The sequence below is a fragment of the Mixophyes fleayi genome, chromosome 11, assembly GCF_038048845.1.
Source record: "Mixophyes fleayi isolate aMixFle1 chromosome 11, aMixFle1.hap1, whole genome shotgun sequence".
Lineage (NCBI taxonomy): Eukaryota > Metazoa > Chordata > Amphibia > Anura > Limnodynastidae > Mixophyes > Mixophyes fleayi.
Window position 1 is genome coordinate 62,734,627 of NC_134412.1, and position 27,523 is coordinate 62,762,149.

Here is a 27,523-nt window from a genome sequence, read left to right on the forward strand (position 1 = left end):
TGGGATTAATCATCAGTACAATATGCAAGCTTAGTTTATTTTGCTCAAAGAACACCATTTCAATGTATACTTTGATTGAAAGGTAAACTTGTTTTGTGGAAGCTGCCATATTTGGACAAAACATCTGGCTCATAACTGTACATTATAAAATATGTTGTTAACGAATATTAACCTCCCAGCTATCATCTACTGTTCATTTACAACCCTCTCGTTCTTCACATGGCTATGGGCAAACAAAGTTCTAGACAGGACTTGCAGTTCGTCAAGACATGGAAGACCACGGTCATAGTTCTTATGATTGGGCCAGTGGTGGCATTATAACACAACCATAGTGACAGTCAAAGTATTATTTGCTTTGTTGTATTTTGCTGTGACTGTTTCTTCATTGACCAGCTCAGGCAAGTCTAAGTGCAGCCTGTACTTCCCAGGGACCTCAAGCATCAAATCATTCTGAAAGACAAGCAGATGTTTATTTTCATTAACTGCAGTACTAGACCTTCTACAGAGTAAGGAGGACTGAACATGTACAGTCACATCACAAATTGACAGGAAAATAAATGATAAAGTATGTAGTAGTTGAAGAAAGCCAGCTTTCTGTGATGGCAAGAGGGTTAAGAGAGTCGGAGATGAAGAGGTCATAGATAGAGGGCAGTTGGTTGCGGAGGGTTCTGGAATTCCAGAGAGCACAGGAGAAAGGGAGTGAGGGAGGTGGGGAGATATGGATGACATTGACTGGGTTGCTTGTTCATGGAGGCGGAAATTTGTATTGGATGATACAAAGAAGACATGGTGTATATAACTAACTGATGTGTATATAACTGACTCACGTGTGTGACTGACTGACTGATGGGCATTGAGGCCGACCGACAGACGGGCGTGAGGCCGACCGACAGACGGGCGTGAGGCCGACCGACAGACGGGCGTGAGTCTGATTTGGCAGAGTTTACATATTAACCAGGTGCAAATATTTGTGCATATGCCTCAACCACAATCCACTAGTTACCTCTTATGTGAAGTTCCAGTGCATTGTGTGTGTTATGCTTAAAGGTTTTTTCTTCCTTTTCCTCAATAGGAATTTCAAAAAATTATAGAAATGTATGGTGATTTTTATCTGTTATGCCACCCAAAATAAACTACTATTTTGCCAATGCATTACATCGAAATTATACTTTACAATTCCAACCACTTTTCTCGGCTTTACATTATTTTTTTTTTTTTACAACATTGCTTTTTAGGTTTATTTATATATCTATATCTATATATCCTTTTAAATTTTTTACATAACAAAGTCAATTGTAAAATGTGCTCGGGTTATTTGTGAGCTTGATAAATATGTTCCTGCATATGAATAAAGCTGCATTTACAAAAACACATGATTCCACTCTCAAGGAGTTTGCACAATTGGGCCTGGAGCCATTTGTTTTATTTTTTTTCTGTTCTAGACTTAATGTGCAAAGTGCACCAAAGTGAAATATGCTTTATTTTCAGAGCAGTCCTTCTTAACGTGTTCACTGGGAATAAGTAGTACTGTTTTTCTATGGTGACCTTATAAAAGAAATCCTATGGTCATCTACTTTTTCAAAGCTTCCATGCAGTCACTTTGGGTACATACTCAGCGTCTTACCATGGCTAATCTGTAAAGTGTGATGAAGTCTATTTTAAACCTTCAATATTTAGCCCCATTTGAATTGTGGTCAAGTGAGATGTTCTCATTGATAACCATTCTCTCTCCTCTTACCTTGGAAACACTTAGGTCACAGCCAGTAACCGATCGAACCCCTTGTAATTCAGCTGTTAGAATTAGTTTATGTGGTTTCCCAGACTCATTCTCATAGACAGACAGCTTATGCTGGGGTGGAGAAAGCAGGTCTTCCTCCTTGAGTTCTGTATTGGAGATCACCTCTATCAGACCGGCTTTCACAGGCTTGGCATTACTTTCATCCGTTATATAAATGGGTAGGCTAGGTTCTTCTTCCACTTCTCCTTTCAATGCTATGCTTTTCAACTGGTCCAGTAAGGACTTTTCATCACCTAAAAGGACAAAGAGGGGGTCACATATCTGTCTGTCTATCTCCGGTCAGAGACATCTCATTAGGATTATTTTTCCAGTTAGCGTATTCACTAGAATCTTTTTTGTTAAAACATTATGCCCATGAATATAAAGGGTTCCGCTTACTTGTTCATTTTTTATTTGAAGGTTGTGATGTGTTTTGCGCAAGTAATATAACCAATATAACAACGTTTGTAAACAGGTCTAATTACATATAGTAAACATTTCTGTAAACAAACATTTCTGTGATTCGTTAACATAGACATCACAAGGAACCATGTAAATTGGTGATAAAGTAGACTCAATCAAACAGAAGTTGCTATGAATTTAAACTTAGGACAAGAATGCAGGAGCACACTTTAGATACTAAGGACATGCTAATCGCAATATGAAAAAATTGTGTATTAGACTAGGGCAGTGGATTCCAAACTTTTTCAGTTCAAGGCACCCTTCAGGTCTCCAAAATTTTTTCAAGGCACCCCTAAGCCAAAATTATTACCAAGTAGTCCCCCGCCTTGCTTACCACTGGCCCTGGCCAAGGCACCCCTGTGAGATCTCCAAGGCACCCCAGGGAGCCTAGGCGCACAGTCTGGTAACCACTGGACTAGGGGGTAAATTTATCAAGCTGGAGGTTTGAAAACGTGGAGCTGTTGTCTATAGCAACCAATCAGATTCTAGTTATCATTTATTTAGTACATTCTACAAAATGACAGATAGGTTGCTATAGGCAACATCTCCACTTTTTCAAACCCGCAGCTTGATAAATTTAGCCCCTAGGTAGGTAGTTTTTAATTAGAGTATTTTTCATCTAGGTCCTACCAGCATTATCTATAACCTGTATGCAGGTAGAGGTATGCACCTTATTTATAAAAATTAATTGTTAGTGTACGTACCCTCTCAATCAGGTCATCTTGTCAAGGTAAATGGGCATTCACAATGTGATCAAAATGCGCACCAAGAACCTCATGTTTATTTCATATACTTAATTATATTGCAATATTACTGATACACAAATATTTCTTATCATGATTTTATGTCTTTTGTCTTTAGTGTCTAAAGTGTGCTCTCTCATTCTTGTCCTGTATTATGGAAGGTCAGTGACAGCAATGATACATCTTTTCACACACTTGACAAGTTTGATTATGTTCAAGTAGTTCAGATTGACAAATATTTGTCAATTTATTTATGTATACAGAAACAAATATTTGCTCGTGTGCAACAATTCATCCCAATATATAGCAGTGTAAATACCTCCTTCTGTTTTTGTCTTTGTCTTTTCTGGCTTCTTCTGTATGCCCTCTAAACTCTTCCTCATTCTGTGTAAGTCGCCCTTTAGTTTAAATGGAGCAATGTGGTAAGAATGGCAAAGGGTGACTTTGTGCTCCTGTTCTATGTATTTCATTGCTAGGCGGATGAGCTGGTCCTGTTCTACTTGGTCACTATCTGCTCTCTTCAGCATCTCTGGGCTATAGGCAATGTCAACCACTAGCAGAAAAACAGATACGAATACAATGTAAATCTGCAACAAAAGATGATATTATTGATAAAATAAAACATTGTGGGATAAAGTACTACAGATGTGCTATAAGCAGCGATATATATATGCAGCAAGCTGAGATACATAACTCATATACATACACACAGTAGCGGGCCACACACGAGATATTAAAATGAAAAGAATCTCTTTTTTAAGTACCGTTGCTAAAGGCAATGTTTTGGTTGCATTTATTTATGTATAAACTAAACTACAGGTGACATATTTAAGAGGACATCTGAAGGTGTGTTTCACTTTGTTCAGAGCATCTTGATATCAATATTCATCTTCTGCTCATCTGGGTAGCCCTAGTTTTGAAGTCGGCAGGGATAAAACAACATATAGCCAATCAGATCATCAGCAGAGTCACAGCTACAGAGCTTATTTTATTATTTATTTATAAAGTATTGTACCAGGAAGAAATACATTGCGTGTTGCCTCTCATTTATTTTTTTAAGTATGTACTGGATATATCCAGAAAGTTTTTGACTGATAAAGGGGCAAAGTGTAACCTACATCTAGACTCTAGGGACAGCCAACCTAGATCTGAAAACATGTCACAACAGATTAAGTTATAAAGTGTATCAAGTTTGCCAAGGTGAATTTAGTGGGCTTCACCATCATCTACATTCCATAGTCTATAGCCGGCATTAGCATCAGTTGTGTGCAGCCCTTTCTGGCCATGTATGTTAGAGAGGATTTGTTTCTATAGAATAAACTCAGTTTGAAATACATTTCAGATGTCAGGGTGTTTATATGTAGTTTAGGACCAACCCATAAACCCAGATATTTGTATTTGGACACTGGTGTCAGATTAGTGTTAGATTTTGCTCGAATAAGTAAATTAGTTGTAATACCTCACAGCACTGGGGTCATGAGTTCAATTCCTGACCATGGCCTTATGTGTGTGAAGTTTGTATGTTCTCCCCGTGTTTGCGTGTGTTTCCTCCGAGAACTCCGGTTTCCTCCCATACTCCAAATTCATTCTGGTAGGTAAATTGGCTCCTATTAAATTGGCCCTTAGTCTTTTTCGGTCTGTGTGTGTGTATGTTAGGGGATTTAGATTGCAAGCTCCAATGGGGCAGGGACTGATGTGAATGAGCTCTCTGTGCAGCGCTGCAGAATTAGTGGCTCTATATAAATAAATAGATGATGATGAAGTTTTGCCTTTGCCCAAAATAGCAATGATACTGTTTATTTTAGATGATAAGTGTGCTGATCTAGTGTCTTCATGTGACAGGAACAGTGTCATGATGTAAGGAGGGGAATGGAAGCAAACAGTAAGCCACATACTGTGAAACTAGATAGATGACTGAGCATAAGCATCACCATTACATTACGGTAGGAATTTGCGGTGGTCAGATCATGGTATCAAATTCACCTCTATATTCAAGTTCATGTATCCAACGTGTTAAATGAAGTGCTCTCCCCATAGAGGGCTTGCACAGTTAGGAATAATTCAGATTGGTGTATTGCATGTTATATGTGTGCAAACAAATAATCTATTCACAAGGCAGATGTGAAAACGCTCATGCAATAAAAAGGCTACATGTGTGTCTATGGACTGTGCTTTCACATTGTTATCACTTCAAACTGTTCTGAAATCTTGTTCAGGCTCAGTGCGGAATCAGACTGCTATAAAGGCCACGTGAATCAGCACTGCAACAGAGATTAGAATCAAATGTTTCTATATGTTAGAGCATTTTGTATATTAACATCTTACACAGTTATTTACATCACAGTGGAGAATGTATTTGCTCTGCACTCCTGCCATGTATCTGTCATACAGTGTTTACAAGAAAGGAGAGAGCCAAGTTAGCGATTTTTAGTTACAATATTGCATGAAATGAATCACAAGACAAATTGTATGCCCTGTCAACAATGGACCCATATAACAGTTGCTTGGGTAGCTGATCCCATTGGTTACTGAGTATGGTGAAGATGTGTAATGTTGTTGACTCTTCTGGAAAAGATTTGCTACAAATATGACAGCTTCCACCAGATAATAAGGTCTATTTCATTTTTAAAATAATAGAATTTCCCATACAGATGTTTCCATGTCAGTGCTGCAATGTATGTGCTAATGTGATAGACCCACCTCTTCCTTCAGAAACATCATCTAACTTTCCAGCAATTAGAGGTACAGGATGTGCATCAGTTTGGGGAGCTGGGACCCTTTTCCATTTACAGATGTTAATGAACACCAACCTCTCCTCTGGCTCCTGAAAGGGTAGTTATATCTTATAAGAAACATTTCAATATCATTATCTGTAGACAAAAACCCTTCAAAGTATTTAAATATAGCAAATACAGTAAAAGTCAACATTAGAGAGTGACATACATTTTAGCTTATAAAAGATGTCTGACCCACTATCCAGATTTGTTGATTAAGTATTATTCTCTTGCAGAGAAATATAATATTGCTTCATTGATCCTGTAACCTTGACCCAAGCTATGTTTTAAGCTTTTACTTCCATAATGTAATTTTCAGGTTCAGTAAATAACAGTATATTTAGAACAATGGAAAACATTAATTTAATCTGTATTCTCAATAATTCCTGTATAATTCCAGTGACAGAAGGTTTTGAGCATACAAGTAGAGAAAACAAGTAAATAAATACAGAACTTGCAAAGAACTGGAGAACGGAGATCACACGTGGCAAACGCTTGAGAACATAAAAGCGAGAGTAAACAGGTATGCTGGAAGAAATGCAGTAACAACCGATGTGCTCGACCAAGCTCAATGGAAGTTGTTTCAAGTTGTTTCATAGATTGTAGAGCTATAGATATATGCATTAATGCTAGAATATGGGACAAATTTGATGTTGCCGGCACATAGCTTCAGGCAATGAGGTTCTTGGCAGTAGAGCTCCTGTACACTATAAAAAGGGGGACAATTTTATTAAAAAAGGGGTGGTCCAAAAGTGGACAACCCTTTCATTTTAGAATATAGGCTAAAGCAGGCTTGTCCAACCTGCGGCCCTCCAGATGTTGTGAAACTACAAGTCCCAGCATGCCCTTCCAGCTATCAACTGGTTGTCTACCAGCAAAGCATGCTGGGGCTTGTAGTTCCACAACACCTGGAGGGCCGCAGGTTGGACAGGCCTGGGCTAAAGCAAATGCAGGACTGAAAGAGCTGCTGATTGCATCATTGCTTTATAATCATTCCTTCTGTTGTATGTATTAAGGACACAAAGAAATGACAATGATAAGAGTCAGTGTAAAGCTATCAACACCATCATCTCTAAGAAATGCACTCACAAAACACCTTGAATGAGTAATAGATGTTCACTCTATTACTGGGTCACAGAGCACACCACTTCCTTAGATGTGATTCAGAATAGTAACGTTGATGATCTCTAATAAGGAACGCACCATTAATACTCTAAAGCCAAACAGGCTTTTGCTGACTATCACCATCAAAACTTACCTATCTATCTTTCTATCACGAAAGAGTTGACTCAAGGAAAGTTGAACACATATTTCCGCAGTCTTAGGCATCCAACCTCTGCTTTACAGTCTACTACTTACCTTACCAAAACAGTTTAACCACTCCAATGGAGCAGATTGGAACAGCTAATACACAATAGGGACTGTAATACCGAAAATAACCTTACCAATATTTTTGTTTGTAAGCATAAGTGTGGTTCTGGGGGAACCAATAACTCCTTTCCTTCCTTCATATGCTTCTGCATAAATGTCTGGTAGCTCTCAGGACTGTTCTCAGCCATGTCATCCAACATGCTCCAAAACTGATTGACATGAGATAACAACTCATTTGGGGTGAGTTTGTTGTCCATCTTAATTTCAGGGAGAAAAGCGCTCTCCTAATTCACCTACAAAACAGAATGAAAGAGAATATAGAATAAAAAGAAACAGTCCTTGGATAGAAAATCCAGCATTCTACCGACACCAAAAATCAATACATGTAAAGCACAAATATTTACCTATTCTGACTGCTCTAACAATAAAGAATGAGCAGCACTATGTTGTTGGAAAATAATCAGATTGGCATTTTGAAAAAATTGTTGGCATTTTAACAAAACATCATTGACAATATAAATTGTTTAAAAAAATGCACATCTTAAATTTACTTTATTAACTTTTCGCTAGAGAAAGGAGCAGATCAAATGTTTTGTCAGAAATCCCTTAGGAAGTTCATCTATTTGTTGTAACCACTCTTATAGTCCAAACTTAAATACCACTACCCACATTTTCCCAGAGTTGAGACTGATTGATGGACATCATATTAGGCTACTACCAAACAAACAAGAATTCATCGAATAGAACAATTTAGAAGATTTCTGGGACTCCCAATGTCATGTTAACTGTTTTCCTCAAAATGAGAGTGAAAATCTTTCAGGAATGAAAAACATTTTCATTCTTTGAATGACTAAGTTGTCTGTGATGCTGATATGGCACTTTTAAAAGTGACAGGTTTCTGGGGTTCTTCTCATGATATCCACAATCTTAGGCAATCCGGTTTCAGATGTTCAAAAGAAGCAGACTATGCAGTGGCTGGATATAAGCTAAATAAAACTTATATGGCATATTAGATTTTATAGTTAGAATTTATTCTTTGCATATATTATGTTAAAGAATAATTCCCCCCCAAAACTGAAGATTGAGATGCTGGGTACATTTGCCTTCCATGACTGCACAACCTTGTCCCTCTTCGCCATTGAAGCTGTAAATGTAGATCTTTGCAGAAACCTATTGGCTTCATGCAGTTTCACCTGGCAACATTTCATACATACTACCTGCTTGTTGGGTTCCCCACAACATTAGGTTAAGATCTGGAATGCTTGACCCTTATAATGACATAGAGATAATAACTCTCTCTCTCATTTACCTCCTTATCTCTCCTTTTTTCAGTTCCGCGCAGGGCCTGATTAAGGATTTAGGCCACCCTAGGCTTATAAGCATGTGGTGCCCCCGCACCTTCAATGCTCTGAAACAATTTTGCACTCCCAAAAAAATTGCACCCCCCTCAAAAAAAAGTCTTGTGCCTTAGGCTGCATCTTAGTCAGCCTACTGGATAATCAGGCCTTGGTTCTGTGACTGGACTGTATGCTACTGGCAAACAAACATTTAACCTCTCATTCTCATTAGGAAACTATATGTATCCCTAAATGAGGTGCCTTGGTTGATTAGGGGATATCCCTCAATTCACATTATTTTTCAAAATCAGTATATTTTATCATTATTATGAAATGAAAAAAAAAATCTTGGAACTTATTTTAATTTGCTTTTCTCTTTTGTTACAAAACTATTGATCTATCACAAAATGAAAAACAATATTTTGCAAATCAATTGGTTGCAATGATGAAATCACAGCACTGTGAGTGAATTGTTTTCTAAGTGCGGAGTGGCAAATAATGGACAGCAGGGAAACTAATTAACTCAGTATTACATTCCATTTTTTAATTTTATTTTAAAACAAATGGTCTTAATTTTCCTCTTATTTTTATTTATTGAAACTTATAATGTAAAATATAGTAGAAATATGTTAACAGCCACTTGTTGTGTAATAGTCACAGTGCATCCCATATACATTATTAATTCAGCCACCACTACACTCACATGTTTTCAAATATGTATTAATATCATAAAAATCATACAGGGTGTTAAGTACTTACAGTCTCCTTCAAAATCGTGTTCCCAGAGTAACACACCGGTTTCTATGGAAACCAGCATGCGGTGCAACATTAAAACACTTCCCCCGTCGTCGGAAACAAATACAGATAAAACGTTCCGCCCACAGTGCCATACACTGGCCACGAAGATGTATTTCCGGGAGGAACGGGAAGCGGCTACACAGCAAGAGGCTGAGGTAGGAGTACTAGGGCCTGGCTGGAGATGTATACGTGGTACGAAAGCGGAAGATCCAGGGGGTAGCAGTAAGTTTTAAGGGAACCTATACGCGGTGTTGGGGATCTTAGCGGACAGAGATGTGTGTCCTGAAAATAGTCACACTGACATAATATGTTTTACCATGAATAACGTTTATCACATGAAGCAATTTAGACAGATTTGAGCTATCTACACAGAGTGTGTGGCTAGGTTGCTGGGGGGGGGGGAGGGAGTGCAGAGTGTTCGGCTAGGTTGCTGGGGGGGGGGGGGGAGGGAGTGCAGAGTGTTCGGCTAGGTTGCTGGGGGGGGGGGGGGGGAAGGGAGTGCAGAGTGTTTGGCTAGGTTGCTGGGGGGGGGGAGGGGGTGCAGAGTGTGTGGCTAGGTTGCTGGGGGGGAGGGGGTGCAGAGTGTGTGGCTAGGTTGCTGGGGGGGAGGGGGTGCAGAGTGTTTGGCTAGGTTGCTGGGGGGGGGAGGGGGTGCAGAGTGTGTGGCAAGTTGCTGGGGGGGAGGGGGTGCAGAGTGTGTGGCAAGTTGCTGGGGGGGAGGGGGTGCAGAGTGTGTGGCTAGGTTGCTGGGGGGGAGGGGGTGCAGAGTGTGTGGCTAGGTTGCTGGGGGGGAGGGGGTGCAGAGTGTGCGGCTAGGTTGCTGGGGGGGTGCAGAGTGTGCGCCTAGGTTGCTGGGGGGGTGCAGAGTGTGCGCCTAGGTTGCTGGGGGGGGTGCAGAGTGTGCGGCTAGGTTGCTGGGGGGGGTGCAGAGTGTGCGGCTAGGTTGCTGGGGGGGGGTGCAGAGTGTGCGGCTAGGTTGCTGGGGGGGGGTGCAGAGTGTGCGGCTAGGTTGCTGGGGGGGTTCAGAGTAGGTAGCTAGGTTGCTGGGGGGAGGGGTGCAGAGTGTGCGGCTAGGTTGCTGGGGGGAGGGGTGCAGAGTGTGCGGCTAGGTTGCTGGGGGGAGGGGTGCAGAGTGTGCGGCTAGGTTGCTGGGGGGAGGGGTGCAGAGTGTGCGGCTAGGTTGCTGGGGGGGAGGGGTGCAGAGTGTGCGGCTAGGTTGCTGGGGGGGAGGGGTGCAGAGTGTGCGGCTAGGTTGCTGGGGGGAGGGGTGCAGAGTGTGCGCCTAGGTTGCTGGGGGGAGGGGTGCAGAGTGTGCGCCTAGGTTGCTGGGGGGAGGGGTGCAGAGTGTGCGCCTAGGTTGCTGGGGGGAGGGGTGCAGAGTGTGCGCCTAGGTTGCTGGGGGGAGGGGTGCAGAGTGTGCGGCTAGGTTGCTGGGGGGAGGGGTGCAGTGTGCGGCTAGGTTGCTGGGGGGAGGGGTGGAGAGTGTGCGGCTAGGTTGCTGGGGGGAGGAGTGGAGAGTGTGCGGCTAGGTTGCTGGGGGGAGGGGTGCAGAGTGTGCGGCTAGGTTGCTGGGGGGAGGGGTGCAGAGTGTGCGGCTAGGTTGCTGGGGGGAGGGGTGCAGAGTGTGCGGCTAGATTGCTGGGGGGGAGTGCAGAGTGTGTGGCTAGGTTTCTGGGAGAGGGTGCAGAGTGTGTTGACACCTAAACACCACATCCATATGTGCTTGTTGAGCATCTCATTCCACAACCATGGTCATTGATATAGAGTTGGTCCCCATGTTGCTACTATACTAGTGTCCACTCTTCTAGTAAGGCTTTTCACTAGATTTTGGAACATGACTGCTGAGATTTGCATACATTCAACCACAAGAGCATCAGTGAGATAGACCACTGATGTTGGACAATAAGACCTGGCTCATAGTCTGTGCTCCAATTCATCCCAAAGGTGTTTGGGAAGAATTGACTGCCCTTTACAGAGCCCTGACCTCAACCCCATGTTGAGGTTGAGACCTTTGTACAGGGCTGTCAATCCTTCCACACCAAACTCAGGGAAATAATTTTTCAAAGCCCCTCGCTTTGTGCACGGGGGCATTGTCATACTAAAACAGGAAAGGGCCTTCCCTGAATGCTGCCATAAAGTTGGAAGCACAGAATTCCCTACAGTGTCATTGTTTGCTGTAGCATTGTTTTCCCTTTACTGGAACAAAGGGACCCGTGCCAAACCATGAAAAACAGCCACAGACCATTAGTCCTTTTCCACCAAACTTTAGCGTTGGCAGTATGCATTCTGATAGGCATTCGTCAAACCCAGATTTGTCTGCCAGATAGTGAGTTTGATTAGTCACTCCAGAGAATGCGTTACCACTGCTCCAGGGTCCAATTGTGGTGTGCTTTGCACCACTCCAGTCAACGTTTGGCATTGCACATGGTCATCTGAGGTTTGTGTGCGACTGATTGACAGTGGAAACCAAATCCATGAAGCTCTCGACAAACCGTTCTTGTGCTGGTGCTGCTTCCTGAGGCAGTTTGGAACTCAGTAGTGAGTGTTGCAACCGAGGACAGACTATCTCTATGTGCTACGTGTTTCAGCACTCGGCAGACCCGTTATGTAAGCTTGTGTGACCTACTGCTTTACATCTGAGCTGTTGTTGCTCCTAGATGTTTCCACTTTACAATAACCGTATTTACAGTTGCCATGGCAGAAAATTTACAAAGTGACTTTTTGGATAGGTTGCATCCTATGACAATGCAATGTTGAAAGTCACTGAGCTCTTCAATATGACCCATTCTATTGCTACTGTTTGACTATGGAGATTGCCTCACTATTTGCTTGATTCCATACACCCGTCAGCAATGGGTAGCACTGAAATCGCCGAATACATTAATTAAAAGGGTGTGTGTGTGTATATGTGTGTATATATATATATATATATATATATATATATATATATATATATATATATATATATATATATATATAATAATCTCTATCTATATCTCAAATGTTTTCCACATGGTAAAAATGAATCCCATAACTTTGGAAACTACATACAGAGTATAGACCTTTGGGGGTGGGGAGGTGCATGGATTAAAGTTGTAGAGACAAAAATCTTGTCTTATATACGCAAATGCAGTACAGTCTGTTTTGTTTGTATATCATGGCCATGATTTATTTAAGGTGGGTTTCATAGACTTGTACGATGATTGTACGAAGTCAAGGTTATGTAGCCATGTTACACCTTCATACAGATCCCATTTCACCTTATACACAATGGTCAGTGCATTTTAGTTGTACTGAAGTCCTTTTTGCTGTAAACTTTGCTGACCTAACAATTTGATTAAGTTATTGGTGGGTTTTTTTCATTCACCAACATCAATGAATTCTGCATAATTATAGCAAAATAAAGAGTGGTGATAAAACATTGTGTACTAGGTGAAATGGGTAATTTTGGAAGGTATGTATAGCTCTCTGACTGCATACAGTGTACCACACATGACTTTCACTAATGCACCTGCTCCCAGTACATATAGCATCAGCTGTTAATTGCGGACAGATGATCATTATTGGTATGCAATTGTAGTTATAATTATTTGGTCATATTATCCCTGTCCTTTCACCTTTTTAGACACTGGGTGACTTGTATTACAGTTGGTGTACAGGAAACTAGGCACAAGATGTGCTGTAATTTAATAACCAATATTTGAAAAAAAAAATCTGGTTGGTTGCTTTGAGTTTCACTGATGGCTATATGCTCCACAACAACTCTAATTAGAATTAATCTTTTATAGATTTTAGAATGTCTCGTGTCCCGCTTGGAAAAGTTCTACTTAGAAATGTCATTCGACACACGGATGCCCATAACAAGGTGATTAAATAACTTTTTGTAATGTTTTGTTGGTGGGTCTAATCTAAACTTTCTTGAAGTGTTATGTAAAAGTATTTTTTTTTCTCTCCTACTTTTGGGCCTTTTACTTGTGTAGACTAAGAAATGAAAATATTCCGCTATCCAGGTTGAAGATGTTACCCTCTGTTTTTCTCATTGCTGCTACTTTCTGCACATTGTGCAAAAGTCAATATATTCTAAATAGTATACACACACACACTGATCAGCGACATCATTAAAACCACAGCACGTGATCAGTCAGTTCTTGAAGTTGATGTGTTGGAAGCAGGAAAAATGGGCAAGAATAAGGATCAAATTGTGATGGCTAGACAGCTGGGTCAGGGCATCTCCAGAACGTCAGTTCTTGTGGGGTGTTCCCAGTATGCAGTGGTTAGCACCTACAGAAAGTGGTTCAAGGTAAGACAATCTATGAACAGGGTCATGGACGCCCAACACTCTTTGATACGCGTGGGGAATGAAGGTTAGCCCTTCTGGTCCAATCCAACAAAAGAACTGTAGCACAAATTTCTGAAAATGTTAATGGTGGCTATGATAGAAAGGTGTCAGAACACAGAGCATCACAGCTTGCTGCAGTCCGGTCAGAGTACCCATGCTGACCACTGTCCACCACCGAAAACGCCAATAATGGGCACATGAGCACCAGACCTGGACCATGGAGCAAAGGAAGAAGGTGGTCCAGTCTGATGAATCACATTTTCTTTTACATCATGTGGATATGGCACCTGGATACCTTATGGGAAGAAGGCAAGCTGACGGAAGCAGTGATTCTCTGGGCAATTTTCTGCTGGGAAACCTTGGCTCTCGATGTTCATGTGGATGTTACTTTGATACGTACCACCTAACTCAACATTGTTGCAGACTGGGTACACCCCTTCATGGCATTGGTTTTCCTTGATGACAGTGGCCTCTTTGAGCAGGATAATGTACCTTGCATACTGCAACAATGGTTCATTAATGGTTTGAGGAACATGACAAAGCGTTTAAGGTGTTGACTTGGCCTGTCATTCCCGGTTGGCGGGATTGACAGCTAATCCAGTAAAGTGTGCCAAAGCTATAAGAAAGCCAAATAGTTGGGGTACATTGTTGCCCATAGATTGTAAGCTTGCTAGCAGGGCCCTCTTACCTCTCTGTATTGTTTTATTACTGTTTGTTCCCAATCGAAAAGCGCTATGGAATCTGCTGGCGCTATATCAATAAATGATGATGATTGTTGGGCAAGTAAAGCCCCAACAAGATAAGGTGGAAGCAGTCAAAAACTGGCCAAGACTGGGAAAGAAATCGGTTAAGTACCTTCCTAGGCCTAGTAGATTACTACAGGCGATTTGTAAGCCATTTTACCACTAGAACTACTTCACTTATGAACATGTTGAAGAAAAGTTGTCCAGACCAGTTAGCTTGATCAGATCTTCTCTTAGCCCTCTCCATCTCCACTACTAGAAACACTTGACTTTACTCGGAGGTTCCTCCTCCAAACCGATGCCTTCAGTGTCTGTTTAGGCGCAGTCCTTTTGCAGTAGAAGAATGGAATAGAGAATCTGTTCATGTATCTGAATCGGAAGTTAATTCCAATGGAACAAAAAAAATATGCAACCGTAGAGGAGGAATGCTGTGCAATAAAATGAGCCACATGTGCTCTGTTCTTCTAGGACGAGAATTCTCATTAATAATGGATCATGCCCCGTTGCGGTGGATGCAGAACAACCGGGAGGTAAATGCAAAGGTAACCTGCTTGGCATTGCAACCTTTCAGATTTACAGTAAAACATAGACTGGGAATTTTGTACAAAAATGCAGATGCGTTGTCACGGAAATTAGTGCTCCTCGCGAATTCCGCTACACTCTACTTAGTGATCCTAGGGGGAGGAATATGTGACAAAGGGTGTGGTTTGCTACAGGCCTCTAAGAGAGGAGTTTAGTATCTAGATGACAGTCTGCAGGGCAAGGCTGCATACAGAGTTAAACATTTGTACAACAGTGTACCTAGTGTAAAGAGACACAGGTGGAGTACATATGTGTGACAAAATAATAGTGTGATTTAACTTGCATGTTTTGAAGTGCTTTAGCGGAATCTTTTTGCACAGCTAACAGCAGCTGCCAGGGTTCGTCTGCAGTGAGACTCATCAAAAAGAACACCTGAGAATTTCTCAATAAAGGTAAGGTGGGAGTGACACCTGTCCATCAAGCTAGGGCTGTGGGAGGAGTGTTTAGTATTTAAGCCTCAGTTGCTCATTATGTAGTGACCAATGCTGAACAAGCTGGCCGGTGACTAGCGAGTTGGTCTCTGTATAACGTAGCATCAGGATCACAAAAAAGTATGTGTAACATTGTTATGAGCTACTTTGCCATCCTGACACTAAAAGTAAAGTACAAAGCAAGAAGTTGTTCATGTGTGCATCAGCAAAAGTGTGCTTGTGCACGTGTGTATGTATGTGTGTGTATATATATATATATGTCCACCGTCTTTATCGTTTGGCTTTAAGGGGTAATATTTTGTTGTAGTCTATTGAGGATAATGATTTTACCTATGTGAGGAAGCATTTTGTCATCTTCCATTCTTGTTGAAAAATGCACCATTGAAAGGTACGTTTCTACTGCAGCATGGTTTGTGTACATGTATTTTGCTGAATATTCATAGTAAAATGGTGAAATGTCCTCTTTCCTAAGAAGGCCCCAGAGTTGTAAAGCATTGGGGAACACTCCCTTGGGATCTCCACTGGTGGCTTATACCAACCACCACTCATGAACAGTAACAACTTAAACCTAGTGTTAATATTTTTTGGGCTTTGACACTTTTGCTTTAAGGAGCCATGTGCCTACGCGCAATGAAGGCAGCTACTTTGTTTGGTAAAATAATAATGCAGCTATAATACTAATAGTACTTGTTCCTAGTGTCCTTAGTTCACAATTGGTTCAGCCCACAAAATTGTCTTCTCTGTGTGTATTGAATTGTTGCACTTTAACTACATGCCAACTGCCCAATGTTAAAATGGTTAAAAACAATGTGACAGAATTGATTTTAAATCTGACTTGCTTATGCTGTAAGTAAATCTGCAGCTCTATACGACAGGGAAGAAGAGAATGTATAACAAATGATACATAAACAGAACAGGCACAAGGAAGGACATGATGGAAGCATAGTATTATAGGCCAACCTAACGGCTGCAGCACAGAAGCAAAATACAGTGGAAACAACATAATATGTGACATAGGGAACATGCAGGTGGTAAGGTACAAGTATGAACGGTTGGACCAGATGTGAGCACGCAAGAATACAAGTGGAAGGATGACCCTTCTCTTCAGAGCTTTCAGTCTAAAGGGGAGAGGCTGGCACAAGAAGGAGTGATTGTGGATTAAGGAGTATGGAGGTTAACTGAGATGCATCAATGAGCATGTGCATTTTTAGGGCGTTTTTGAAGCATTAGTGGTTGATGGTCATGAGAGTGAGATCCATAGGTATGGTGTAACATAGGAGTGTGAAGTGTTTATCGGGGGAGTTGAGGTGGCGGTCATTGGCAAAGTGGAGAGGACGGCAGATTGGATGGACATGAGGTTAAGATGTAAGGGGGTAAAGGTTGAGGGCTTTGCAGGTGAGAGTTGGATCCTTAACAAAAAACACAAACATGGAAAACCGCACAAGGCAAAATAATACGAGCATTTAATGAATTACAATTGTTGCCCGATTAAAGACAAATTAAATCGGGGGGGGGGGGGTGCCAAGGAGCGAAACGCGCGTTGGCGTTTTGTCTCACTTGCTCTCCCTTGTTTAGATTGCCTTAATTCAAGCAGGAATCGCTCCCCAGTTTTATTTTAGGCAGGGTATTTATCACAAAACCCCGCGATTCTTACAGATCAGTTTTTCCACCTCTGATGCCTTCATTATAGGCTCAGCCCGATGCAGGTTAGCATTTTCAAGGGTAATTGACCAGTAACCTCGGGCTGTCAGTCTTGTGATATAACACTAACTGGTCTCCGCAATTTATGCAATCTAGGGTTGCTTTATTATATATAAACGTTATATTTTTAATGCAGCCTTAAGCGCTATTATAGCGGGTACTGACACGATTAGGAGGTCAAGTGGGACATTGCAAATTATTTTGCATTTTAATCACATATCACGTTTTTTACTCTATTTTCTTTTAACTATTTCGCTCAATTCTTTCCTTTAATAAATCCTAATAAAAGTTATATTTTAACGAGCTTCTTGGTAGTGCCTCATATCACACTGACTTTTTCCCTCTTCCCCTTTCCTTCCTTAGTATATTTTGAGAGTTGGATCCTATAGACAGAAGAAGAGCAGCAAGTGAGGAAAATCAGTCTAGTTTCAGTGTTGAGGATGAATTGAAGCAGAGAGAGGTGGGTGAGAGGGAGCCAGACTGGAAGTGGTTGCTGTAGTCGAGGTGAGAGAGTGCATAAGACTTTTGGTGGCATCAATTGTGAACCCTTGTTTAATCCTGGCATTGTTGTGTAGGTGGAAGAAGCACGTTTGAGAGAGGAACTAAATGTGGTAGTGAAGGACAAACAAGAGTCAAGGATGACACCCAAGCAGAGAAGATATGTGGAATGGAAGAAAGCATAGTGTTATTGATGCTGACGGATGGAAGGCGATATGTTCAGATTTTGACATATTGAGTTTTAGAAAATGCTGGGACATTCATGAGGAGATGGCAGATAAACACCTGGACACATAAGAGAGGAGGATGGGGTCAGAGGTCAGGGGAGGAGAATGAAGGACCTGATTAGTTCTCCAAGGGAGGAGGTGTACAATGGAAATAGCACAGACACTCCTTGGAATCCAACAGGAAGAGGGGGCGGAGGGGTCAGAGTTATAAAGAAAATGTGTGGTTGGAAAGTTAGGATGTGTCCAGGGGTTGGGTACGGCTGCACGATGATGGAAAATCCGACAGCGAGAAGACCTGCAAGAGAAGAACGATTTCATGAAAAGACTACATCAATATTGACAGACTTACCTCCAAAACGACTCTGCAGATATCCGATGGAGGCAGAAGGATGACAGGACCTCCATCCGACTGGCCAGCTCTCAGGCACCATTTTCTGAAGTCAGTGCGACCTGGCTGAATTAAAATGTAAAGCTGCAATGTCAGGACCCTGCTGATTGACAGGCTGGTGGATGTTATCTTGGCAGTGTGGAATTCAATAGCCTGCATGGATGAATGAATTGTTGAGATTGTAAGTGCAAAAATTTACATACTCCTGATTAGCCTGGTGGTAATCTGGATATTTATCCTAAAGCTCATTAACTTTCCTATATCTGCACGTTTATCCATGTGTATATATGTTGAAATGGCTTTTTGAGAGATTGTTGGAAACTCGTGGATATTTCCTCTTAATAAAGGAACTATTATTACCTCAAATACTTTAATCCATATTGATGGATGTGATTGATTCCGCTGAATGTAATTAAGAAATGTTATACATTTATTTGTATTGTTTTAATTATAAAATATATGAATTGATTGCTGTACTGTGTGGCACAGGTTTATGAAATTTATAGATTTTAAAGCCTATAGTGTAATTATTATTGTCAGTCTTTACTTGTGATTTTTGTTTTTTGTTGATTTTAGCAATTATTATGCATTTATGATCATTAAATTGTTGGAACCTACTATAGCCTTTTTTTTTTGTTTATGTCTGAATCTATTGGGTTATATATGTATGTTTATATGTGCTAGATGCTCTGTAGACCTCTTCATTTGCGCTGTTCAGCTACGTGTTTGGTATCTTGGCAGTGTGCCTCGCTCCCGTCACATCTTGTTTGGCATCGGTCACACTGCATAATGAACAACTCAAGCTTAAATAATCTACCCTCCTCCCATAGCCCTACCTTGATGGACAAATAACACTCCCACGTGGTCTTTATAGAGGAGCTCTCTTCAGGTGCTCTGCTTGATTACTTTCACTGCACACATACCCTGTCAGCTGCTGTTAGCTGTGAGGAAAAGATACTTCTAAACCAATATGTAAGCTAAATTGCGCTTCGCGATAGATTTATATATATATATATATATATATAATGTTAGTGGCTGGATCACTTATATGAAATGTGTTTTTGGAAGTAAGAAAATCCCATGCTAATTAGGCCTTTTCATTTGTTAGTGACCAAGACCTCGTAGCAGAAATGGACAGGGGTAGGGGGGGGGGTCATTAGACTTTCATCCAGTGTCTTAGATAGGAAACCTAACGGCAAGTAATTTAGGTAATCGGATTGATGTAATTTTATTAAGGTTTAAATTGCATTTAAATCCAAGCTTAGAGAACATATTACCCTGATACTAATCATTGAATGTAGCATCTCAGACCTTGTGGTGCCAGATAGGAAAGGGGGTTGGTTTACCCCCTGCCAAAATGTGGGTCAGAAACAGTATATAAAGAGCTCCATTTACCATGTACTGTATTATGCCATCTGTACTTCTGAATGTTCACTAGTACCTTCAGGTAGTGTGTAATGGTCCTTGTAAGGACCCCTTGAGCAAATAAACATCACTGCTTGAAGATTCTGCCTGACGCTTATTGACTGCTGTATCCTGTGACCAACAGATAAGAGCTTACACTCTAATCTGTTTCCTGGCTGTGTTGAACCCAGCATCTCTGTGTCAGCACTCTGCCTGCCACCCAGCAATCCTGATCCATAGTAAGCGGTCAACCCATAGCAAAGAGGCGCTATAGCAGCTATACCAGCTACCTCTAGGTGCCACGAAGGAGCCTAGTAGTGGCATCAAGATTCTTCAACTGTTGCACAGTTGGCATTCACAGCCTGCGAGTGTGGCAGCAAGGTGACCTCAGTAGCAGAGGTCAGTAACATTCGGTTACTGATGGTGAGAAAGAAACCCAGATAAACTGTGTAAGAAGACCATCCCTTCATCCTTCTTCCTCCAATAGACTGGGTAGCGAAGTGAGCCCATCACAGATATATTTATAGTCGAAAATAAGAAAATGTACCACAGAATATGTTGGGACTTGTACAGGCAGTGGACAAAATATTGAAACACCTGAGTAAATGAGAGGGACACCAAACATATTGAAGGCAAGGGCTAACATCCCAGCATGAAAACTGTTATGAACTGCACTGGTTGTCTATAATTAGGACAAGCCATGGCTTCAACAGGAGACCTCAGTGACTCAGACTAGTGATTTTTGGTATTTGGCAGTTTTTTGTTTTTTTTCACGTGTTAATGTTTAAGCTGATGGCAGCTTAGAACTCTCTTGTGACATCCATGAATTCATTCATTCATTCAAAGTACAAGGTATAATGCAATCTTCAACCTGCGGCATTAGCAGCCAGTTTCACAAGAAACCGTTCTATGAGAACTATAAAGAGCAGGGTACCATAGTTGGATTGCAGTTCATAAAGTGTTCATTTCACACGTAACCGTGCATATTTGCAAGTTCAGTGGGGCATAGTGCACGGGCAATAGACTACAAGCAGTGGGATAAGATGATATGATCTTCACCATGTCAAGTGCAGGTGTACCATCAACTTAAAGAACTCTACACCCTAGAGTTCTTGTTTCTTACATTCCTTCCAGTGGTTTGGTAAATATGTGGGGCCATGTTCCTGGTATCGTTTGGTCCAGTCATTCCCTTATAAGACAAGATCAATGTTAATCACTACTTAATGATCATATTCGCCCCATGTTGCAGCATTTTAGGGGTATCTTCCAGTATGACAATGCCCCCACCCACGGAACATGTGTGGTTACACAATAGATTGGTAAGCCGTTGGGTGACAGATCTGAACTCAATTGAGAATTTGAAGGATTTTCTGGAGCCACTGTCCCCATCATTGACCTGGTGTTATGACTTTTTTGTGGCAGAAGGGTGCTACATCTCTCTTGCACACTTCCAGACATTGGTAGACTCCATGCCACAGTGAGTACTGTCCGGACATAGTGGCCCCTTGACATTAAGTGACATTATATTGATGTTTCCATTTGTTAATGTCCACTACGTGTATTTTCCTAACCCCTGAAGTCACAGGTTTACCTAAGCACCGTTGTAGACAACCTGCGACTCCCATCTCGTCTTACTAAAAATCCCTATATTGTTTCCCGCTGACAGATTCAGCAAATTTTTAACCTATAGTAGCAAATAATGTGGTCTTATTCCACAGCTGCTGTGAAGTGACGACAATAGACAGAACATGTGACTTGTGAGATAAATAGGCGTAAACATATATACAATTAATATATCTTTACTTACTGATATATATTAAATTAGGCAGATATAGGAACGTAGAAATTACAGCCGAGTTAAATACAGAAGCTATATTTTAGCTTTATTTTGGCAATAGTGTCTCTTTCAAATAACACCTGCTTAGTATTGCTGTATCCCGGACAGATAACTGCTTGCATCTATAGATAAAATAACTATGTAAAGGTGATAAAAAGCAGTCTTGTACATGTGTTTTGTTATTCAAATATGTTGCCAAAGAGAGTCGTGTGTCCTGTGTAGAAAAAATAAATAAATTAAAAAAAAATAACTTTTACATTGGTAAATTTTTATATAGAATAAAAATATTTCCCCCCCTCAAGTTTAAAGTATGGCAAAGTTATAATGGAGGGAATCCCTCAGGTGAAAGAGTAGCCAGTTTCAGAGCTGAACACACAATCATGAGACAGCAACCTATTAATTCTCTAGGTATTGCTCACTAAGATGTGAAGTGCCTCCTAAATGGGTTACAGCATCTTCTACCTGTGTACTCTGTTTCATAAATGTTCCAGACTGTATTTGCACCTTGTTGGACCTGTAGGAAACGTACTACAGACATTCTAAAAGTTCTCCCTCTCCTTCTCTCCCATTAAATATACTTTTCCTTTTTGCTATTGGCAGATCCAGGAAGAAAGCGAAATGTGGAAAATCCGAGAACTAGAGAAGCAAACTGAAAGTTACGGGACAAAAAGGAGACGAGAATCACCAGATCATAACAGGTCAACAGTGAATCCTGAAATAGTAACTTCATTGTGACATTAGTTATCAGCGCTAAGCACTGAATGTTGACACCCCTCATCACACCCCTAGCTGTTACCAACAAAATATACATATGACACATGTACAATCAACCAGCCAAAAATTTATTTTCATTAATCTAACTAGGACCAGATTGATAAAAAGCTGTTCTCTGATTGGTTAAATCCCATATATAATGTTTTACACCATGTTTTATTATTAATAGGGATCAATGAACAGCAGCAGTGGCTTATAGGTAGGTGCTTATAATTAATTCCTCTTGATACTAATTCCTTAATGTAGAGCTATTACCTACACATTGAGGATAAATGACCACACAACTTATAAATAAAAAATATTTTATATTCATTACCTGTTACATAATATATGGTTTCTTTAATATTTGCCTATTACCGGACAGTATGGATTGTAGCGACAGATGACATTTTGTAGTCAGATATCAAGTGTTATTAGTGGTGTCCTACTGACCTACTGCTAATCTCCACACACTGAGAGCGAGCTCTTGGGATCATTCACATGGAAAGATTTTGGAACCATAATTAACGGGAAATAGCCTTTCCTGCTGCCAGACCTTATAGTGTTGGTAATACAATCTCTAGTGATCTATAACTTGCTGACAGAGACCAAGCAACCTCCATGTCTCTCTTCACCAGCCCCACAACGTGAGAACCGGTGGACACATATCTGAAATCTATCGCAAAGTAGAAAGTAGCATTGTCCATATAAACCAATCAGATTCTAATACTCATTTTGCTGCTGCAGAAAATTAAAGCCCATATTTTTTTTTTAAATTCTTTATTTTGGTTGGTCATATAAGCAAATACAGGGAATAAGACTGTTATTATTGAACAGACGTACAAAAACAGTCAGAACAATTGAATCAACATGTACATAGAAGCTTATAATGAGACAACCATTTTTACAATTTTATATGCGGTATCAAATTGTATATAACTGTAGTGAAAGTGTGAAATGTGGGAGTGGGGGGAAGGGAGTCAGAGAGGAAGGGGGGGGGGGGGAGACCACAAAGCAGGTATATGAAAGAGCTCAGGGGGTGGAGAGTGTGTAGACGACTCAAGAAGATAAGGGGGCAAAGCGTATAAGGGAGCTGGACTTACCCCACATGGGTCCTTATCACGGGGCTAATTGTTAGGGGGACGCGAGCTTTCCACAAACTGCCAAGGAGCCCAAACCTGGTTAAAAACATGGCCTCTATCATGGAGGTAATAGGTAATCTGTTCCATGGCTGCGACATGCCAGATTTGTTTTTTAAGGGCTGTTAGAGAGGGAGGGGACGTTTTTTTCCAGTTTAGCGCGATAAGGGATTTAGCCGCTGTCAGTATATGTGAAGCTAGTTTTTTGGAAAATTTGTCAAGCTCTGGAGGAGGATAGCATAGTAGAAACACCCAGGGGTCCTTTGCAACGGGAGCCTCAAATAGAGAGTTTAGAAGGCCACAAACCACATCCCAGAAGGAGGAGATAATTGGGCAGGTCCACCATATATGGAGCATAGTTCCCCTGTGGCCACAACCCCTCCAACAATAAGGTGAAGAAGAGGGAAACATGCTGTGGAGTCGAGTAGGGGTATAATACCAACGGTAATAGATTTTATAAGAGGTTTCTTTAAGTTTGGTGGATATGGAGCTTTTAGCTATCCCCAGTCTCATGTCATCCCATGCTTCATCGTCCGGAGGGGGGCCTAGATCCTTTTCCCAATCAGCCTCATGTGCCCTCGGAGTAGGAAGGACAGCAGCAATAAATATACCATAAAGTTGGGATATCAAGCCTCTGTCCCTAAGGTGATTTTTACAAAGATCTTCAAAGGGGGTTAAATCTCGCAAAACATAGGTAGGTGGCAGGTACCGCAAAAAATGACTAATTTGGAAAAACTCAAACGGACTAAGTATGCGGGATGGGGAGTGACGTTGGAGTTCTGCCAGTGGGAGCCAGTGGTTTGCTTTGGAGAAGTCTATCGGGAATTTAAGGCCAGCTTAAAGCCCATATTTAATTGGTTGCTATAGTTAAAATCGCACTTTTTTTTCACTTTATAGCTTTCTTCATTAAAGCCTAATTTTTCCTTGTATGCATTTGACAGCTCTGCTTAGCAATCACTTTGGTATGGTTAATAAAATAAAGCAACATAACCATATACATTTATTGAAAGATCTTTTTATATTATGCTGGAAAATGTATTGTTTGTGTGTCAAATATATTGCGCAATTCTTAGAATATGAAATATGCGTTATATTACATTTCTGCCAGGATGAACCTTCTTTACTACATCTTACTTTATTGTATATTAATTTTTTTATTGTTGAGATGCAAGCACATTGCATATAAGGCATATCTCATCCGGTGTAGGATCCCCAGATTATCAATAGAAGGAATTTATCTGGAGTCTCTTTCAATTCCACCTAAGCATCAGTTTAGAATTGTTTTCTGCCCCATCTAGTTAGTTTCTTTACTGAATTAAGTGTCTGAATATATTGACTTTATTCCTGCTTATACCCTGTCTTACTGTTTGTTACTATGTGCATCTCTCCAATGCAGATGGGATCACAATGGCTATAAGGAGCTTTATCCAGAAGAGTTTAATGATAACAGGTGGGTTATTACTATATATGCCCTGGATGACTCTCGTGTCTGCTGTCCTTGCTCAGTTCCCATTTTTTCCCATGCATTTATTTTTTCCTCTCCTGCTTTCAGTGTCTGTTTTCATCCTTATGCATAGGGACATCCAAAGTAATCAGAAATGTGCAGCACTTGCTATGCTACTCTACCGAAATCTGCATGAAACCATTACTTGGTTGGCAGACGACTGTTTTGTTCTAACAACTTTTTTTTAATATAAGTTACATTTAATAGGCGATCCCTATTATAGTCAGGTCATATTAAACGTAGAGAAATTCCATTTGTCATTTTTACCTCCAGCACTCAAAGAAGGTTGCCAATGTTTTCTCTGGCACTGCAGTTGTTGAATGACTGGCTTGTAATAAAAAGTTTATATGTATATTTGTTTGGAATAAATTAGTTAATTGTAAAACTAAAATGTTTAAAGCACAAAGTCTGGACCCCGTGGGCCATATATCACAATCAATCTCCACTCCAGTTCTAGTGGAATCTAGACATGGAAAGATATTCCTGAGCAAGCATACTTGTTCTCTTACTGGATGCGTGAATCATTTACCCCCCCCCCCCCCCCCCCCACCCCCGTCCCTCTCTTTGGTCCCCTGTATACCCCCCCCCTCCCCCTTTATACCATTCAAACTTGAAAAGTTAAAATAACATCTTTGCAGTATTGGATAGATAAATATACATTTATCTCCCAAGTGCGAGAGAACCTGTTGTATGTAAATACGTGTTATCTATTTCTGTTTAACCTCTCGAGATTCTGTAATGCATTTTCTATGGGAAAAGATGTTTCTAATAAAAAGTTATAAAAAAAAAAAAAAAAAAAAAAAATTGTTTAAAGCTCTCTCTTAATACCTGACCTTTGATTTATGTCAGAAGCCGTATGAGATCTGATGGGTTTAAACCTGATGCAGAGAAAGAAGGTGTGAGAGGAGGAGGTGCAGCAGTGACCCTGAGACCGGATGTACAGAGTGTGCGGGCCTTGAACAAGAGATTCTATGAATGTGAAGCTGGAATTCCTGACAGGTGAATAATGCTTTTGTGGCGGCCTGTGCATATTTTTCACCTTTAATTTTACACTAAATGATACAGTGACTTTTTATTCTAGATCATTGCCATTAAGGATCATATATGTAAAGTAATGGTATATGTGTCATAAGTCATTCTTTAGATACACTCTCTAATAGTAATTATCTAATGGCCCGTCTTCTGTTGTAAGTTTATAGTGGATTTTTATTTTTTTCTGACATCCTTGGGGGACACTGGGACCTTGGGGTATAGAGTAGGGATAGGCAAACACTGGCACTTTAACTTTAATTAAACAAAGCTCTGGCTCCACCCCTCTATACCTCACTTCCTGCTAGAGTCCAGTCTAGTTTAAGTGCCCGGCGAAAAGCCTGTGTCTGGGCTGCTCAGCAGCCCTTTTCTGTTACTTTTATTATTTTACAGCCGTATGCAGTGTGCGGCAAGCGCTGTATGTAGGGGGGGATCGGAGGTGCTGTAAGAGGTGCCTCTGTTGCCAGCCTCCCTCTCCCAACGTTTTCATACCCTCCTAGGAGCCGTGCACAGTCGACGCAGGCTGTGTCCGTCATCCTGATCTGACAGTCAGACTGCAGACACTGCGTGAGGAGGGGTGGCAGAAGGTAAGTGAACCCTCTCCCAGCACAATGCTGAGAGAGAGGATAGGAAATCGCAGTTTGTCCCTGAGCAGGCTGCTTCTTACTAGGAGCAGTCATTCTATGAAAAAAAAAAAAGAGATTCTATTTTTAGCTCAGGAGACAGGGTCAGGCAAGGGTCACTAAGATAGTGAGCCCTGTTAGGCACTGGGTTGTTGAATGTTACCAATTCAGTGCTGGGCCCTGGGGGAATCTATTACTCTTCCTCCATGGTAGTCTCTCACTATTATGTGTGCAGACACCAGAATGAACACCCATTTTATAGCTCCCCTTTTTCTGTCCTGAGTCCTGATAGAAAGGTTTGGGGATTGTTATTTTCAAAAGTGTATTTTTACTCTGTGGGGCTTTTATTTTATTACACTGTTTTGTTTGTGTTTTGTCCCATCTGTTAACATGTCAGAAGGGGAAAAACCATGCGTGGTAAAGCTGGTGTTACATCAATGTTGAGTTTCACCTGGGCTGTCTGTCACGTTAAGTTACCATCAGGTCAGTCAGGCACGGAGGCTCTGTGCACAGCTTGCCGGCTTTCAAAGAGCATACCGTGTAATACAGCAGCTGCTGCTTTACATACGGCAACACACGGCCTGGGTTCGGTCTCTCTCCAATACGGTGGCTGAACTTGCTCAGTTGGTGCGGTCACAGGCTGTGGTCGCTCCATCTTCTGATTCTGCTTGCACTGTAGCAACTGATATGGGTTCTAGTTCGCTAAGTCAAGGTTTGACTGTTTCTCCCTGGCGGAGTCTGTACAGCCTGCTTGGGTACAGGGAATTGCATCCTTTGTACAGGGTATGGTTTAGGTTTCTTCCTCTTAGAGAGGATGTTACAATCTGCGGCACCGTCTTCCTCTAAGCGTAGGAGGATGGCTCCACAACTTCAGGAAAATAAGCCAGATTTGACTGTAGTTCCCAGAATGAAGGTAATTTAGCGGTGAATTCTGACATAGATGCTCCTTCGGTTGTGGAGGAGATTCATTCGGTTCGCCAGAGTGTGGAAGAATTAATACAAGCTGTGTGTCAGGTACTTTACTTTCCTAAGTAAGAGGTTCCTCATGTTGCGCAAGTTTATC

The 27,523-nt window shown here is 41.1% G+C and overlaps 2 protein-coding genes across 4 annotated transcripts in view; one reads left to right on the top strand and one right to left on the bottom strand.

The window, feature by feature from the left end:
* PIH1D2 (PIH1 domain containing 2) lies at positions 1–9,625 on the bottom strand. Its single transcript, XM_075191001.1, has 6 exons — positions 9,224–9,625; positions 7,202–7,420; positions 5,683–5,806; positions 3,302–3,535; positions 1,739–2,031; positions 1–450 (listed from the first exon to the last, which is right to left on the bottom strand). Exons 2-6 carry the CDS (start codon positions 7,382–7,384, stop codon positions 316–318), a joined length of 969 nt encoding a protein of 322 aa, XP_075047102.1. The 5' UTR covers positions 7,385–7,420; positions 9,224–9,625; the 3' UTR covers positions 1–315.
* Positions 9,341–27,523, top strand: part of NKAPD1 (NKAP domain containing 1) — a 27,673-nt gene continuing 9,490 nt past the window's right edge. Inside the window, exons 1-5 of one of the 3 annotated variants that reach the window (XM_075191003.1) lie at positions 9,341–9,417; positions 13,051–13,127; positions 22,013–22,110; positions 24,701–24,754; positions 25,658–25,807. In XM_075191003.1, the coding sequence (XP_075047104.1) occupies positions 13,059–13,127; positions 22,013–22,110; positions 24,701–24,754; positions 25,658–25,807 (371 nt within the window). In that variant the 5' untranslated portion in view covers positions 9,341–9,417; positions 13,051–13,058. Of the gene's footprint in view, positions 9,485–13,050; positions 13,128–22,012; positions 22,111–24,700; positions 24,755–25,657; positions 25,808–27,523 lie in introns of all 3 variants that reach the window. The other 2 variants (XM_075191002.1, XM_075191004.1) reach the window with 2 other exon arrangements.